The sequence below is a fragment of the Brassica napus genome, chromosome C1, assembly GCF_020379485.1.
Source record: "Brassica napus cultivar Da-Ae chromosome C1, Da-Ae, whole genome shotgun sequence".
Classification (NCBI taxonomy): Eukaryota; Viridiplantae; Streptophyta; class Magnoliopsida; order Brassicales; family Brassicaceae; genus Brassica; species Brassica napus.
The window spans coordinates 17734276-17752036 of NC_063444.1; the positions used below are offsets into that span (position 1 = coordinate 17734276).

A 17761-nucleotide genomic window follows, 5' to 3' on the forward strand; every position below is an offset into this window, starting at 1 on the left:
ATGAACAATACTGGAACCAAGGCTGTGAGTTAAAACCACCTAAGACGCTATGGAATCAAAAGTGGAAGTATGAACAACATGATTAGGCCTAGTCTTACAATATCTTTTGTAGTATACGATAATACCCATTTTCTAGTAGATATGAAAGGTAACATTTTCGTCTCGTCTCGGTCGTTGGAATGATTGACTCTTCAATAAAAAAGGACTGTGGTTGGACTCCAGCTCGACACTGTTCTTACGAGGAACTATATGTAAATCTTTGATTAAATATAATATAATCCTTCACTTTTTTTCTTTCTACTGCTTTCTCTCAACTGCTTCCTCCATCTCTCTCTCTCTCTCTCTCACACGGATCTCTTTCCCTCTGCGTAAAGACAAAGATTCATCGCCCCCACTCGTGTCTCCTTCTCACCTTCACTAACTTCTCCAGATCTATATACCAACTCTCCAAATGTGCTTCCTTTTCTCCTTCCTAGTAGCTCAGATGCTGTAACCGACATCTCTCCGATCTCGAAACCATGGAGAACAACAACAACCTTAGCCTTCGCTTCCGCAAGATTCCTCGGCAGCCTCTTTCTCTCCCCAAGCTCGAACCTTTGGTATGTATGTCTAACCTCCAGCTTTAAATTGCGTTTCTCTCTCTCTCTCTCTCACCTCTTCTTTGGGTCACAGCTTGATGGGAATCTGGAACAGTGGCCGCACTTGAACCAATTGGTTCAGTGCTACGGAACGGAGTGGATTAAGGATGCTAATAAATACGGACACTACGAGACTACTCGGCCTGATACTTTCCAAACTCAGATTTTCGAAGGTCCCGACACTGATACTGAGACTGGTAAGAGAAGTGATGATGCATGTCCTTTTTTTGTTTTTTTGTCAAAATGAAATCTCACTGCTGTTCTTTCTCCTCCAGAGTTCCATCTTGCTAGTGCTAGGAGTGCTACATTGGATGAGGATGTAGCCAGCGTTTCTGGGACGCCCTTTACTGATTCTGGATCCCCCAAGGTTTCAACTTTTTTTCTCTGTACAGCTCTTAGTTTCAGTGGCGTGATTTTGTTTTTGTTTGCAGCATTTTGGGCTACCTCCACTCCCTGCGTATGAACCGGCTTTTGACTGGGAAAATGAAAGATCTATGATATTTGGTCAGAGAACTCCTGAGTCTCCTGCAGCTAGCTATTCCAGGTTTTTTTTTTTTTTGCTGTACTTGTCATACTCTCTTATTTGTTATTATATTCTTCTCATTTGTTCTTCTCTTCTTTTCACAGTGGGTTGAAGATTTCTGTCAGAGTTTTGTCTCTAGCTTTTCAGTCTGGCTTAGTTGGTGAGGACTTTGATTAGCTGTTTGGGGGATGATAATGTCTATCTTAAAGTTCCTTTCTTTTTAAATCCTTCTCTTGCAACCCTGCAGAACCATTTTATGGCTCCATTTCATTGTACAACCAAGAGAGGAAGGAGAAACTCTCTGAGGATTTTTATTTCCATATTTCGCCAACCGAAATGCAGGATGCAAGTCACTGAACTTTCTCCTTTTAGCCTTTTCCTTCTCATGATTGTGTGAAGTTGGTTTGGGTTATTTTCTCCACTTAAATATTGTGAACGTGCTCCATTTTTTTGTAGGCCAAACCTTCATCTGAAAACCGTGGAGTGTTTTATCTAGATGCCCCATCAGCATCAGTTTGCTTGCTGATTCAGTTAGAAAAGACAGCAACGGAGGAGGGAGGCGTTACAACATCTGTCTATTCCCGTAAAGAACCTGTAATTTCCCTTACTGTCGCTCGTGTCTCTTGTTCATGTCAATGCCTCGCTCTTAGTGCTTTTTTAGTAACATAAAGATAGTCTATGACTTACAATGGCATATAATATCATGACTTACAAACCGTGGAGTGTTTTAGATTTATCTATATCATAATTTTTGTAGTAACTCCATTATTTGGCCATTTGTGAATTAGGTGCACTTAACTGAAAGGGAAAAGCAAAAGTTACAGGTCTGGTCCCGCATTATGCCTTACCGAGAGTCTTTTGCCTGGGCAGTCGTTCCGCTTTTTGATAATAATATCACCACAAACACTGGCGAATCTGCTTCCCCTAGCAGTCCTCTTACTCCCAGTATGACTGCCGCAAGTTCCCATGATGGTGTTTTTGAACCCATGGCAAAGATCACATCAGATGGGAAGCAAGGTTCTTCAGGTGGAAGTTCTGTCGTTGTTGAAATATCTAATTTAAACAAAGTTAAGGAGAACTACTCTGAGGAGTCGATTCAGGTAGAGTGTTAAATTTTCACAGCCAACAAGTTTTTAAGTAATTCATGTTCTTTTATGATTGTTTTGAACTAGATATGGTGTAAAGTAATTTTCTTTATGATTTCCTAGAGTTCGTTCAACCTGATCATCGTAGTATGTCTGTTACTTGCTAGGTACCCTTTGGTTTGTCTTTCCTGAACTGGTCATATATGTAAGCAATTAGAGTTGTATACACAATTGATTGATTACATACAGCCTTTTTTATTTTAATAGACATTTTTTTTTCTGTATGAGCGAGTCAATTCATAAGGTTTGAGGAAGTGAAGTCCCTCATTTAGTTTTCTTTTTTCTGAAGTGTAGTTAGTGACTGAGTATATTTATTAAATGCATCACAAGAAAATAAGATTTCTGAGATGTCTCTTCTTACGCTTACAAAAAAGTTTCAGATCTGAATTGTAGATATAACTGGCACGCTTTTCATGCATATAATATCATACTGTATCTTGCTGCTTTCATTTGGAGGATAAACATATATAAAATCCCTATAGCCCATCTTAAACCTTTGGACATACACTAATATACTATTGTTTAATAACTTGTTCTTTGGTTTTTACAGGACCCTAAACGAAAGGTTCATAAACCTGTTAAAGGAGTTCTAAGACTGGAAATTGAGAAACATAGGAATGGACATGGAGACGTTGAAGATCTATCTGAGAATGGGAGTATCAGAAATGAATCTCTTGATCTGACTGACCGCCTCGGTGACCTGACGCTTATGAAGTGTCCTAGTGCTGGTTCCGGTGGACCCCATAACAGTGGTTCCAAGTGGAGTACAGAGGATGTTTCAAAAAACCTAACGAGCTCAAGTGGGAATGTTGACAATTGTTACTATGTAAGTATACCAGCTTTTATCATTCGTTCAACTCATTCCTTGTTCTTCTTCTTTAGCTTCCCTTTATTTTTTATCAACCTGTTTTTTCCTCCTGATAATCGATCTTTGACCGTGGTTCTACGTTGAAGTAAAACAGTGATCATTCTATTTTCTAACTAGTTATGAAGCTGGAAAGCTGTGTTCTAGTCCTTGCTATAATTGACCAACAATTTGATCTGGTTATCCATCTTCTGGTTCCAGGCTTTTGATTTCTGCTCTACGACAAGAAACGAGCCTTTTCTACATCTCTTCCATTGCCTTTATGTGTATCCCGTAGCTGTTACACTGAGTCGGAAGAGGAATCCCTTTATCCGGGTAGAATTGAGAAAGGATGATACAGATGTCCGAAAACAACCACTGGAGGTAATTGTTTTGATCATCACTAGTCCTGGGCACGATCATGCCTTTTTATCGAGTCTTTATTTGAATATTACTTTTGATTTGGCTAGGCAATATATCCAAGAGAGCCTGGTGTGTCACTCCAGAAGTGGGCTCACACACAAGTTGCTGTTGGAGCTAGAGCTGCTAGTTACCATGATGAAATTAAGGTGTCTCTCCCTGCCACCTGGACGCCATCACATCATCTGCTATTCACTTTCTTTCATGTTGATCTCCAGACAAAGCTTGAAGCTCCAAGACCAGTAAGATTTATATAGAGTTATGTGCTTATTCCTCTTTGATGAATCTGGTGCCTAGTTACTAATTATCTCTTATTTTTTTCAGGTAGTTATTGGATATGCATCACTTCCATTGTCTACATATATCCAGTATGTATATGATATCAGTCTTCCATATGGTCACTAGAATTTTCTTATGTTTTTTCTGAAAGAAGGCTTCTCTTTTAGATTTCCTTAGACTGCTAATGGGCGCGCGTTTTTCATGTGTGCGCAAAAGTGCTAGTATACAAACCAAAATGAAATTGAAACATGCAATAAATCATTGATGTCAAACTTATCTGGACAACTGGATTAGGCTATTTGTGCTTTCAGTAATAACAAGCTGGGAGAAGTGTATGCCTTGGTTTAGTAATTCTTTCTTTTACTGATAGTTTCTTTGATCATTAATGCAGCTCACGGTCTGATATTTCTCTTCCGGTTATGAGAGAACTGGTTCCTCATTATCTTCAAGAGACCACCAAGGTATGCTATCATCATATGCTTTCATCATATGCTTTCATCATTGATTTATATCTTTTTCTGGGTGCTTAGCTAATGATTACTGGTCAAATCCACATGAATGTCTGAGAAAGTTGGGAAATGGACTAGGAAAATTGTTCATAGATGAAATAACGGTAAAGAGCAAAAAGGCTAGACTGTTAAGAAGGCGTAGTTACCTTAAGCAAAACAAACCATTACGATATTAATAAAAGTATATTCTGCCACCACATTGTGTGTGATTTGGTCTAGTTTAGAGATAGTGGTAGGTGAACCTGTTAATCAGATCTTGATTTTGACCTCGGTATAACTTGTGAGATAATTCTATTCTTAGTGTCCTTTTATTATTTCTAATCACACTGATTTGTATAGTATAATCTTATATCTTGATCAATACAACACTATTTCGAACATAATGTTGACGATGATACTGTCTGATATTCACAGGAGAGATTAGATTATTTGGAAGATGGCAAGAGTATTTTTAAGTTGAGACTGAGACTTTGTTCATCGCTTTATCCCACCAACGAACGTGTCAGGGATTTCTGTCTAGAATATGATAGACATACCCTCCGAACAAGCCCTCCCTGGGGTTCAGAACTGTTGCAGGTAGTCACATTAACTCTTGTCTCATTTGATTTATTTTCTTCACTTGTCTAGTAACATGCTCTTTATCTTTCTCCCAAGGCAATTAACAGTTTGAAGCACGTTGACTCCACTGCCCTGCTTCAGTTTCTCTACCCAATTCTTAACATGCTCCTTCATCTTATTGGCAATGGTGGAGAAACTCTTCAGGTTTGTCAGCTAAAAGCTTCTGATTCCTTTACCACATATTTGTGATATAAGCACTGGTAGATCGTATTTCTGTTGTCCATGTGAATTTTCTTTTACATCATTTACCACTCAATATGCACCATCCTGTATTTGCTTCAGGTCGCAGCATTCAGAGCCATGGTGGATATTTTAACTCGGTATGCAATTTACTGTATTTCACTCAACTGGGTTTAATCTAGTTTAATACGATTTGTCAAAGGACTTGTCGAGTTGGATCATATAATTGTTTACCAATAGAACTTAATCTCAAAGGATCATAGAAACTATTAAAAAAACTGTTGTATAAAGAAGGGTTTTAGGTTTAGCTAAATAAATAAAGAACGCTATGCCACAATGTCATTGGTGTACGATTTTGGATTGTCAACCGTCACTTCAGTTGCAATCAATGTGTATGACTAGACACAGTAAATGTACAACATGACCGCTTGATCCTTTTATTTGTATCCATCGATTATCAAGCATTAGATGCTCAGTTTGATATTTCGTTCTCTGTACCATTTTTCTCAATTGTAAGCCGGTGTATAAAAACCACAAGTTTGTAACGTCCTTTTGCTTAATAGATCTTTCAATTTGGTTTAACAGGGTGCAGCAGGTGTCGTTTGATGATGCTGACCGAAATCGTTTTCTGGTCACCTATGTTGATTATTCTTTTGATGATTTTGGAGGCAATCAACCACCGGTTTATCCGGGATTATCAACTGTGTGGGGAAGTTTAGCTAGAAGCAAGGTATAAAGTGCACACGTTTTGATAAAACTACTAGCTTATCTTTGTTCTAATGTGATGTACATTCCTTAGACCTATCACTCATCCCAACGATAATAAAGCATATCTCCATCTCTCCTAGTCTTGCAGCTATATGCTGTGAATTTTCTTATTTTATTCTTAATTGGTTGATAAACACTATGACTTGTACAGGCTAAAGGTTACCGGGTTGGACCTGTATATGACGATGTTTTATCAATGGCGTGGTTTTTCCTCGAGTTAATTGTTAAATCAATGGCATTGGAGCAGGCACGTCTTTTTGATCACAATCTACCTTCAGGTACTTCTGTGGTATCCAGTTTCATTTTTTTTCCATAGAGTTTTCTTCGTTAAGCTTTCATGCAATGCTGTTCTAGGAATTGGCCTCTCCAAATAATAATTAAAAAACTGCATACCTAAATTCATAAAGAACGTGATGACCTGTAATATGGGTGATTGTCTAGAACTCAATGACTAAGGACTCTAGTAACTTATTTGTACTAAAGTCACGCATATTATGATAAAAAAAAAAATTAAACTTACCCTTGGATACAGATTGCTAGCTTTCTTAATCTTAATGCCTTTTTTTCATGATTTTAGGCGAGGATGTTCCACCCATGCAGCTCAAAGAAAGTGTCTTTCGATGTATCATGCAATTGTTTGATTGTCTTTTAACTGAAGTTCATGAACGTTGTAAAAAGGGTCTAAGCTTGGCAAAACGTCTGAACAGCAGTTTGGCCTTCTTCTGCTATGATCTCTTATATATCATTGAGCCCTGCCAGGTCTATGAATTGGTATGTTTTGTTCAGACTATCGTACGTGGTAGCAACGGTTGCGTTAGTACTAAACTGCATTTGAGTTTCTATGGAAGTCTCTTGATGATATTATCTTTGGTTGACTTCAAGCATGAGAATGGTTTCATGAATTATTCTGTCATAGAAGTTTCGTTTTGATCTGATTAATGATTATTTACTGGTTAGGTTTGCTAGCAGCGTATTAATTGATCATGTGCATAAGTATGGTTTTCAGTTCTAAATATTGTATGTTAAAATTGTTCTTGAGAAAACCTTGAATTCAATACAGTCATAGAGCTTATCTAGTTATCAGTTGTCAGTAGTTTAGGACGTGGGAATAATCTAGGTCTTCAATTACGTTTGATAGTGATAAATTTAAATGTCCTTCTCTCACTCAACAGGTATCGTTGTACATGGACAAGTTTTCTGGTGTTTGTCAATCTATCCTACACGAGTGCAAGCTCACATTTTTGCAAATTATCTCCGATCATGATCTCTTTGTAGAAATGCCTGGCAGAGACCCATCGGACAGGTACTCTCCCATGGAAACTTCATCACATGTTTATTCAATTTGGCATTTTCAAACATTTGCACTTTATTGCTTGAAATCATTTTCTAAGTATTAGCACACTTGAGCACATAAAAGTTAGAATTAGAATGTTATGAAGCCACTTCTGCAGTAAGCACTTGAACTCTTAAAATGATGCAGAAAAGAGAAGCCTAAACTGAACCTACAGTCTTTTATTTTATGCGGCTTTGCATCTTTACATACTTTGGAAGGAGGGAGAAAGGAAATTTCCTGAGCTGACTCTATTTGTATGTTCTAGGAACTATTTATCATCCATCTTAATACAGGAGCTATTTCTCTCCCTGGACCATGATGAGCTGCCTCTGCGGACAAAGGTATGTTTGGTTGCAAGTGTTTGTTCGTATGAGATACTTATGATGTAAGAAGTTTACATTGTAATGCGGATTCCTTTTTGGTATCCTTGCAGGGTGCAAGAATTTTAGTGATCCTCTTATGCAAGCATGAATTTGATGCTCGGTACCAGAAAGCCGAAGATAAGCTGTATATTGCACAGCTATATTTTCCTTTTGTGGGGCAGGTATGTCATGATGGCTTGAAAAATAATCACGCACAAAATCTTTCATTTACGTAGTAAAAAAAATGCTTCTTTAGTCCACTTCTGCTTTAAAAGGTTTCGTGATCAGTGGTTGTTTTCCAAGGCTAAAAAGTAGCCCAGAACCATTCACTCAGTTGCCCTCCCCCTCAGTTATCGTCATAAGCATTCGTTATTACTGGAATATAGAATATATGTTTAAAAGAATTAAATGGTGTGGCAATCACAAGCTTTATACTGGTTGCTGTGTCAAACGATCATAGCTAAAGCCAGCTGATATATTCGGCTGACAATTTATGTTTTATTTTCTTCCTTGTGCAGATTTTAGACGAAATGCCTGTTTTCTATAACCTAAATGCTACTGAAAAGCGTGAGGTTTTAATCGGTGTGTTGCAAATCGTTCGAAATCTGGATGACACATCACTTGTCAAGGCATGGCAGCAGAGCATTGCTCGTACAAGATTGTATTTCAAACTCATGGAAGAATGTCTTATACTATTTGAGGTTCCGTTCCACAACCCTTTCTTAAAACTTGGGAAAATACATTTACATCAAGGAAGCGCTATAAAATTGTTAAACTGGTGGTCTATGGTGTGTAATAAAGTTATCTATCATGCTCTGAAGTTTTGTTGGAGAAAATTTGACTTTATCTATTTGTGTGATGTGGTAGAATGATATGGGCGGCAGCTTACGGTCTATTAGCACTTAATTGTATTACACACAAATTTATATAGTTGTAATCTACATAATGTTTGACTCCTATGGCGATTGATAATCTTGAATTAATAAAACTTTCAGCACAAGAAAGCTGCTGATAGCATCCTCGGGGGCAACAACTCTCGTGGGCCTGTTAGTGAAGGAACTGGATCACCAAAGTACTCCGAGCGACTTTCTCCTGCTATCAACAATTATTTGTCAGAGGCATCCCGTCAAGAAGTCAGGGTGAGTTGCTGATTTTATTTTGTGTGTTCGTTCCTCTCATCTACTTTGTAGTAAAGACACATACCAGTTCACCTAGAATTCCTTAAAGTTCTTCTGGTAGACTTCTCAAAACTAAGTTAGAAACTCTTCTGCTTTTTTGCTTTTCTTAAGTTAAACCAAGGGAAGACTTAAGTATTGTCTGACGTTTTACTGCAGCTAGAGGGAACACCTGATAATGGGTACCTGTGGCAGAGAGTAAATTCTCAGTTAGCCTCCCCTAGCCAACCTTATTCCCTAAGAGAAGCTTTAGCTCAAGCACAATCTTCGCGGATTGGAGCTTCAGCCCAGGCATTAAGAGAATCGCTGCACCCTATTTTAAGGCAAAAACTGGTATAATTCTCTGTTGTCTTTCATGCCTTCTCCTTTATATTTATCATCATTTTTGTTGGCATAATCTTCAGTGAGCTGTTCTACTAATTGTATTCACATTGACCAGGAACTCTGGGAAGAGAATGTAAGTGCTACTGTTAGCCTCCAGGTTTTGGAGATCACTGAGAAATTTTCATCAATGGCAGCCTCTCACAACATTGCTACGGACTATGGCAAATTGGACTGCATTACTACAATATTGACAAGTTTCTTCTCCCGAAACCAGTCACTAGCCTTCTGGAAAGCCTTCTTTCCTATTTTCAACAGAATCTTTGATCTTCACGGGGCTACACTGATGGCAAGGGAAAATGATCGCTTCTTAAAACAGATAGCCTTCCATCTTCTCCGGCTTGCCGTTTACCGAAATGACAGTGTCAGGAAAAGAGCCGTTATTGGTCTTCAAATACTAGTCAAGGTGAGACATCGAGCTTCATGTAAAGACTTCTCAGTTTCTTGCCATCAGGCTTGAGTTCAATTGCTTTGTTCTTGCAGAGCTCGCTATATTTTATGCAGACTGCTAGGCTGAGGGCTTTGCTGACCATTACACTGTCAGAACTCATGTCGGATGTCCAAGTTACTCATATGAAAACGGATAATACATTGGAAGAGAGTGGAGAGGCAAGGCGGCTTCAACTGTCATTAAGCGAAATGGCTGATGAAGCTAAGAGTGTCACTCTGTTGAGGGAATGTGGTCTTCCTGATGATACTCTGTTGGTAATTCCCGGGAAGTTTACAGAAAACCGCTGGTCTTGGGCTCAAGTGAAACAACTTTCTGACAGCCTTGTTCTTGCTCTTGATGCGAGCCTTGGGCACGCTCTTTTGGTACGGTTTTTAAACAACTTGGCATTTTTTTAAAGATATCTTCTCTCGTTTTAGTGATAGAAGAAATGTTTTCTGCTAGTTTTGTTACCTGTATTAGAGGACTTGATTGCTAAACTGGTTCTTGCCTTTGTTATATGGCGGAAGCGTCATGTCTTCTACACTCAAAATCCTCCCCATCAGCACCTATTTTTAGTATTTTTATCTTGTTCATGAAACTGATAGGTCATAAGGTAACACAGGATTCAGTTTCCTGTGTAGGTAACACAGGATTCAGTTTCCTGTGTGTGTAAAATCGAACTTATAGTGTGTTCGAGTAGATCTGCATCTTGTGTCATGATCATGTGGATAATTTTATGCTTATAGAGAGTGGACTCCTTTCCCTTTTAAAATTTTTAATCTGGTTTAGAGTTTAGCAATTTTAGGAAGCTCCCTAATGGGTGAGTTAAGATATTTCTTTGAATGAATGTGAACGCAAAATTCTGTGGTTACAGGGATCGGTGATGGCTATGGATCGATATGCTGCAGCAGAGAGCTTTTACAAACTTGGAATGGCATTTGCTCCTGTTCCAGATCTTCACATAATGTGGTTGTTGCACCTATGTGATGCTCACCAGGAAATGCAGTCCTGGGCTGAAGCTGCACAGTGTGCTGTGGCGGTTGCAGGTGTGATTATGCAGGTAATAGCTTCTAAATTTATTGTGTGTATGTGATATCTCTTTGGCATTCAAATCTTCATGTCTACTAAATACTACTACTTGAACTTATATACATGTGTAGGCCTTGGTGGCTAGAAATGATGGTGTCTGGAGCAAGGATCATGTCTCTGCCTTGCGTAAAATTTGCCCCATGGTAAGTGGCGAGTTCACGACAGAGGCATCTGCAGCTGAAGTAGAGGGTTACGGTGCTTCAAAGCTAACAGTTGACTCTGCCGTCAAGTATCTACAGCTTGCAAATAAGCTTTTCTCTCAAGCTGAGCTCTACCATTTCTGTGCAAGCATTTTGGAGCTTGTTATACCAGTTTACAAGAGCAGGAAGGCTTATGGGCAGTTGGCTAAGTGTCACACGCTGCTTACTAACATATACGAGTCCATTCTTGACCAAGAATCAAACCCCATCCCATTTATCGACGCCACGTATTACCGGGTGGGATTCTACGGAGAAAAGTTTGGGAAGCTGGACAGGAAAGAGTATGTATACCGTGAACCGCGAGATGTGCGGCTTGGAGATATAATGGAGAAGCTGAGCCATATATACGAATCAAGGATGGACAGCAACCATATTCTGCACATCATTCCAGATTCGAGACAAGTGAAGGCAGAAGAGTTGCAGGCCGGAGCGTGCTACCTGCAAATCACTGCGGTTGATGCAGTCATGGAAGATGAGGATCTTGGGAGCAGAAGAGAGAGGATATTTTCTCTTTCGACTGGTAGTGTTCGAGCACGAGTCTTTGACCGGTTCTTGTTTGATACACCGTTTACAAAGAACGGTAAGACGCAAGGTGGGTTAGAAGATCAGTGGAAGAGAAGAACAGTGCTGCAGACGGAAGGATCGTTCCCTGCTCTCGTGAATAGAGTGTTGGTTACCAAATCCGAATCCCTTGAATTCTCGCCGGTGGAGAATGCAATTGGAATGATTGAAACCAGAACAACCGCTCTTAGAAACGAGCTAGAGGAGCCTCGTAGCTCGGACGGGGATCACTTACCACGGCTTCAGAGTCTGCAGAGGATTCTTCAAGGAAGTGTTGCAGTGCAGGTGAGTACATATTGTTATCTTTGTTATTGTGTGGAAATGAAATGCTCATTAACCTTCTATGGAAACAATGCAGGTCAACAGTGGAGTCTTGAGTGTTTGCACAGCCTTCTTATCAGGTGAGCCTGCAACGAGATTGCGTTCGCAAGAGCTGCAGCAACTCATCGCGGCACTTCTTGAATTCATGGCGGTTTGCAAGCGAGCCATAAGGGTTCACTTCAGATTAATCGGAGAAGAAGACCAAGAGTTCCATACTCAGCTCGTCAATGGATTTCAGTCTCTTACCGCAGAGCTCTCCCATTACATTCCTGCTATCTTGTCCGAACTTTAGTGTAATCTTTGTAATTTTTGTCAGTGTTTATTACGAGTTTGTGTGTTTTATTTCCACTATTTGGTTTTGTTTAACTGCCTTTGGATAGCTTTGTTTGTCTATCTTTAAAGAAAAAAACACATACGCTTCGGATTACATCCAATCATCTGTTCTCGTGGCATACTTTAATTAAATGATTAGAAGAGGTAACTTGGAGGGAGAATTCTTCCCGTTCGGACCCACAGAAGAGACAGGTCTGGTCTAAAATTGTTGAAAAGAACCCTTCAAGCGCGCGTGGGCAAGCATAAATAAAGGAGAACCCTCCAAGCGCGCGTGGGCAAGCATAAATAAAAGAGAACCCATGTGCTTAATTGCGTTGTACCAAAAACTATACTCACTTTTATATCCTAACCACTAATTTAATAAATTTAAACCATCGGTATTTCCCAACCATGGTGTTCGTGTGACTCATGTTAGTCTCTGCTATATAAATATATACTAAATGTAATATAGTATGGGCGGACAAGAAACAAAATACAATAACACAAGTATGATTCATGCAATGGAGGATGGCCGCACAATCAAACAAACATATGGCATTTATGTTCGAGCGGTAGAAACTTGAGTATGTGTAGGGAGAAAGTTAACCGGATCCAATATGGAACCCCACATATATCAAATGCAAATAAAGGTAATGACAGTTGGTGAATAAAATGTATACGAGCAGTGTAAACAGCTAAGTATATTAATGTACATGGCTAATAAAATAGGAGATAAAACTTGTGAATTAATGGGGACCAAATAATCAGACTCTAATGTTGGGGAAATTATTTTTTCTGTTTTATACCAACCCGAGGTCAAAAGACTATACTATATGGCATATAATATGGTCATATAGTCAACCAATCAAGGAGATCTTTTCGTAAAGACTGTGAGCAAAATACAAAATAAGAGGCATGAGTTACATGGGAATATGACATCATCGACGGAGGGAACATATATGTACGCATGTACTTGTATGAAAAAACGCTGACATGCAACTATACTATATTTAATATAGTATGGCATCAGATTCAGATGTCTTTGTACAAACAAGATGACCGATACTATACTATATTAATAATGTAATAGTCTCTGTATTTGCATTATGTCGTACTGACATATAAAACAATCAAGCCTTGGCAATGGCTAAGGATAAATAAATACGTTGCGCTTAGTTGAAAATAAGATATAATTCGAAATAATACAAGAAATTCGGACGACATAGAAGTCCAAAGTGCACGCTTATGGAAAAAGTTAAGAAAATGCGATAAGTTCAATGTCTCAGCTGAAGAAAGTTAAACAGAGGGGAAGCATCAAGTGGATTATTACGGGAGTTGGTGTGGGTTAAATGTGGAGAATGCTTCAATTGCATATGGCATAACTGCAGTTTAAAATGCCTCTTTCGTTAGGGTCGTACACTGGTGCATGCACTGAGTGGCATTGAGGTCAATGAGAACAAGCAATGCAACACACGATAAACCTGCGAAATGGAATCATTGTATGTTATACTTACAAACCAACTTGATTACAATTTCAACTATTCTATATTGCATATAATATAGTCACATATATCACGACATGTTCAATTCAATATATATTTTTATACTATGCACATATATCATATAGCATAGTAAACTATGCTAAGAGACACACCTAGCTTGTAGACTATAATCGAACCATTTTTTTGACACCATGGTGACTATACTATATACTTTGCTCATCTAGTATGTATCTCTTTACATCAGTATACATGGTAGAACAATTTTCATACATTATAAAAAAAATATCAGGACTATTATAACAACGAACCCATTTCCGGATGTACATTAGACACAAAGAAAGTAAATGCAACAACATAACTAGGCCAATTGGCAATCGGTCAAATGTTCATTAGCTGACCATGTCAAAGAATACTAATAGTATAGTCACTGGGCCACATCTGCTGAATTTTAGGCTATACAATTTATTCGTAATATTGACAATACATAATACAAACATGTACCATGGTATACTTCAAATATATATAAAGCAAAAGGACAGCTTGTATGCCACAAATAACTACACAAAACTTGGTCAAAGACAAGTTACCAAATATGCAGAACAAACAACGTCTATACTACTTATGTTTAGCAAATAGTTTAGTAATTTAGAAAATTAATTTGTTCTTGTATGATCGAACGGTGAAACAGTTTTAAAGTACCTTTCTTTATACTCCGAAGCCATTCACCCCTCAACCACAGATCTGCAATATATTGGCTAGGGTGGTATCGATTTCAAAAACCCGATCAGGTTTTCTCGGATAATGAAACTGGGTGCTATAATGCTATGAAATCAAAATTACCTGCCGTGATGTCTTCCTTTTCTTCTCTGAATTGGAGCCACCAACGACATTTACCACCACCTTTTGTACCCAAAATTTGAAGTAGTGTTGCCTCACGCTTTAACCCACAACGATATGACAAATAGTCCGCCTTGTTTCACAAGTGAAACAAAAGTGAACTTTCTCCAAATCCGTCTTTGTTGTCGCTTTGTTGAGTGTAGAACGGGAGAAGAAATTGTTCAGTTGCCAGGGGTAAGTGAAATTGGAAGAAGTGGTGGGGCCAACGTTTTTTCACGCGCATGTTGGGTATTTTTGCCATTATACATAAATATACCGACTATATCGTAGCCTAAAGTATGCAATGGTTAGAATCTTTGTTTTGTGTGTTCCTATTGTTATGAGTTCAAATTTCCCTAACTTAAATGGTTACACATGTCTGAACAAAATACAACACATCATATGCCATTCGAAAACCACTTCTGAACTGACAACATAATGGTAAGAATAATAAGTTATACCACCAATGGTTAGAAACCTACTCAAGACTAATCATATTAATACATAAATAATAACATTATTAAGCTATAAAAATATCACGTCTAAACATCCTTTAGCCCAATTTTTTTCACATGCTGAGGAGTCTCTTGAAAAAGAAGATGAGAGGCATTATCATTTTTTCAAATCTCAGTCAATACAACAAAAAAGAGCATTTAGCAAAGGTTTTTTGGGTTGCCGAAGTACACCATTTAGCGCAATTCCCCAAAAATTCATCAATCTAATCTTCAAGGATGAACAACTGGCATGTTTTTGTAACTTTTTTCAAATTGATGGTATGTTCACAAAACAAATTGATTGTCTGAGGGTATTTTTGCAAATTTCGATAGCTGTCTTTCTTACGCAAGTCCGGATCATGTTGTAGTCGAATCCCAAAAGAAAAGATCACATCATCTCCAATCTCCATGGAAACAGCGTCGAGAGTCGAAGCAGTTACCAAAGGCGGCTTGCCTGTAGTCCCTTCCCAGTACATCCAGCCACCGGAAGCTCGCCCCAACCTCCTCCACGCCGGCGACGCTGCTCCAATCCCAACCATCGACCTCTCTAACTCCGATTCCGTGACGGAATCAATCGGCGAAGCTTGCCGCAACTGGGGAGCCTTCCACGTGGTCAACCATGGCGTCCCCATCCATCTCCTCGATCGCATGAAGTCTCTAGGCCTCTCCTTCTTCCAAGACTGTCCATTGGAAGAGAAGCTCCAATACGCCTGCGACTCAACCTCCGCCGCCTCCGAAGGTTACGGCAGCCGCATGCTCCTCGGAGCCGAAGGCGACGTCGTTTTGGATTGGAGAGACTACTTTGATCACCACACGTTCCCTCTCTCTCGCCGCGACCCTTCTCATTGGCCGTTACATCCTCCTGACTACAGGTTCCTCCTTTTATTCCTTCACTTATGAAAAAAAAACACATCACTTGGGTGACATACCGCACCACCCGCACTGCCGTTAATAGTAACAATATATCTATATATTTTTGTTACTATATGAACTGCATATTGTTCGGTATAATTGTTCCTTACGTTACCACTTGGACTCCTAATGTTTTTTTTTATTGATTTGGGGGCTAGACAAGTAGTGGAAGAGTATGGTAATGAGATGAAGAAACTAGCTCAGAAGCTGTTGGGGATCATCTCAGAGAGCTTGAGTCTTCCATGCTCATCTATAGAGGAAGCTGTTGGAGAAATCTATCAGAACATTACCATGAGTTATTACCCTCCTTGTCCTCAGCCTGAGCTTACTCTTGGTCTCCAGTCACATTCAGACATGGGTGTCATCACTCTCTTGATTCAAGATGATGTTGGTGGTCTTCAGCTTTACAAGGATGATCACTGGCTCACTGTTCCTCCCATCTCTCACGCCATTCTTGTTCTTATAGCTGACCAAACCGAGGTTGTTTCTATGTAATATTCTCTCATATAAGCTAGTAAGAAGCTCTGATCGTGCTCGGTCCTTTCTTACAGATCATAACCAATGGCATATACAAAAGTGCTCAACATAGAGCAGTGACTAATGCGAACAGGGCGAGGTTATCTGTTGCAACGTTTCATGATCCTTCTAAGACGGCAAGGATAGCACCAGCTTCTCACCTTATTGGGCAACACACCAAACCGGCTTACAAGGAAGTTGTGTACGGCCAGTATGTTTCTTCTTGGTACTCAAAGGGTCCTGAGGGTAAACGAAACCTTGATGCTCTCCTTTGCTAAATCTTATATCTTCAAACTTTGTTTAATGGCTATCTTTTTATTCTGTCTCAACTTGCGTTACCCGCAGTTTTTCAAGTTTATGTGCATCTGTAGACAACCTAAATTTCCAATACACAAAGTTGTTTTAACGATAATATGTCGTACACAAAGCTGGAAGCTGTAAGTTGAACAGAGTACTTGTGTCAAAGAAAATGGTAGAAAGATATGAGTTCTGTTGCTTGCTTGAAAAAGTAACAACGTCAAAAACAATACTTAGATGAGCGACGGTTTGTTTTTTCTTTTGTCTGAAACATTGCATCGGAGCCAGAAGCTACGATGAAGTGTTTTGCAAGAGTAAATTTTGCAACAGCAATTTTCTTGTACTCCACCTCTCTGCTTTAGCGCCTCTATCTCTGCCAACTCAATCAAATTTGTGTTTCTTTCTACAATGGATATAATGACATATTATTAGATCACGTTTACGCCTGCTATCAATCTAGACAATATATTGGTTTCCAAATGTTTCTTCTCTCACACCATGCAAAAGATAAAAATGCAGAGTATTTATATTCAATGTAAAGAGAAAATTTTGTTACCTAAGGCATAAAAATAGTCACTTTGAATTTCTTGTCACTTTGATCCTTTAGATTAACTTTTTATTTTCACCACAATCACAAATCAAACCTTAAACCGAAGTTTTTCTGAACTTGAATCATAGAAGCTTGAACATTAATATTTTCCACTTTGATTTAAGTTTCATATTTTCTCAACATACTACGCGTGCTTAGGATTTAACCTCTAACAAAGATGACACTTCATTTTTAGTTGGTCAGCTTTAGAGGCTCTAAAACTTCTAAAACTGTAACAAACTTGTTAACATGGATAGTGATGTAGCGCATCGTATAGCTTTTACGCAAAGAATTATGATCTCTATGTACATAATAGATATGATGTTTTTTTTTGCTAAACTGTAAATATCATTAACTAAAATGAAACTTTTGTCTTTTACAAAATAAAAGGCTTTTACATATATTTTTCTTCGCAAAAATTAAATAAAGAACAAGAAAGATAGTAGATTTTTAGCTATTGGGAATGACCAGGTCATCAGATCCAAAG

The 17761-nt window shown here is 38.7% G+C and overlaps 2 protein-coding genes and 1 long non-coding RNA gene across 3 annotated transcripts; 2 read left to right on the forward strand and 1 right to left on the reverse strand.

Moving 5' to 3' along the window:
* The first annotated feature begins 289 nt into the window (after positions 1–289).
* LOC106367464 (guanine nucleotide exchange factor SPIKE 1) lies at positions 290–12210 on the forward strand. The gene is made up of 30 exons (XM_048746241.1): positions 290–599; positions 673–835; positions 914–1005; positions 1070–1182; positions 1266–1321; positions 1409–1506; positions 1618–1755; positions 1950–2261; positions 2857–3132; positions 3373–3534; positions 3621–3812; positions 3895–3938; positions 4241–4310; positions 4773–4934; positions 5013–5120; positions 5259–5296; positions 5742–5886; positions 6076–6202; positions 6502–6695; positions 7097–7227; positions 7523–7598; positions 7691–7801; positions 8138–8320; positions 8615–8758; positions 8954–9127; positions 9234–9581; positions 9659–9988; positions 10480–10665; positions 10766–11740; positions 11814–12210. The coding sequence occupies exons 1-30, from the start codon at positions 519–521 to the stop codon at positions 12066–12068; spliced, it is 5484 nt and encodes a 1827-aa protein (XP_048602198.1). The 5' UTR covers positions 290–518; the 3' UTR covers positions 12069–12210.
* Positions 12211–13242: 1032 nt separating this feature from the next.
* On the reverse strand, positions 13243–15121 carry LOC111202269. The gene is made up of 3 exons (XR_002655193.2): positions 14431–15121; positions 14290–14345; positions 13243–13569 (listed from the first exon to the last, which is right to left on the reverse strand). It is a non-coding gene; the product is annotated as an uncharacterized LOC111202269 (long non-coding RNA).
* An 84-nt stretch (positions 15122–15205) lies between these two features.
* LOC106367466 (jasmonate-induced oxygenase 4) lies at positions 15206–16800 on the forward strand. The gene is made up of 3 exons (XM_013807247.3): positions 15206–15832; positions 16031–16352; positions 16424–16800. The coding sequence occupies exons 1-3, from the start codon at positions 15369–15371 to the stop codon at positions 16664–16666; spliced, it is 1029 nt and encodes a 342-aa protein (XP_013662701.1). The 5' UTR covers positions 15206–15368; the 3' UTR covers positions 16667–16800.
* Positions 16801–17761: the final 961 nt, after the last annotated feature.

What these genes read in the sequence shown, in the direction of transcription:
- LOC106367464 (XM_048746241.1), top strand. Translation starts at nt 519, where the DNA reads ATGGAGAACAACAACAACCTTAGCCTTCGCTTCCGCAAGATTCCTCGG. An exon ending in CCTGCCAGGTCTATGAATTG is followed by an intron (nt 6,696 to 7,096) that starts GTATGTTTTGTT and finishes CTCACTCAACAG; the next exon opens with GTATCGTTGTACATGGACAA. An exon ending in GGCAGAGACCCATCGGACAG is followed by an intron (nt 7,228 to 7,522) that starts GTACTCTCCCAT and finishes TGTATGTTCTAG; the next exon opens with GAACTATTTATCATCCATCT.
- LOC106367466 (XM_013807247.3), top strand. Translation starts at nt 15,369, where the DNA reads ATGGAAACAGCGTCGAGAGTCGAAGCAGTTACCAAAGGCGGCTTGCCT. An exon ending in TTACATCCTCCTGACTACAG is followed by an intron (nt 15,833 to 16,030) that starts GTTCCTCCTTTT and finishes TTTGGGGGCTAG; the next exon opens with ACAAGTAGTGGAAGAGTATG. An exon ending in TTATAGCTGACCAAACCGAG is followed by an intron (nt 16,353 to 16,423) that starts GTTGTTTCTATG and finishes CCTTTCTTACAG; the next exon opens with ATCATAACCAATGGCATATA.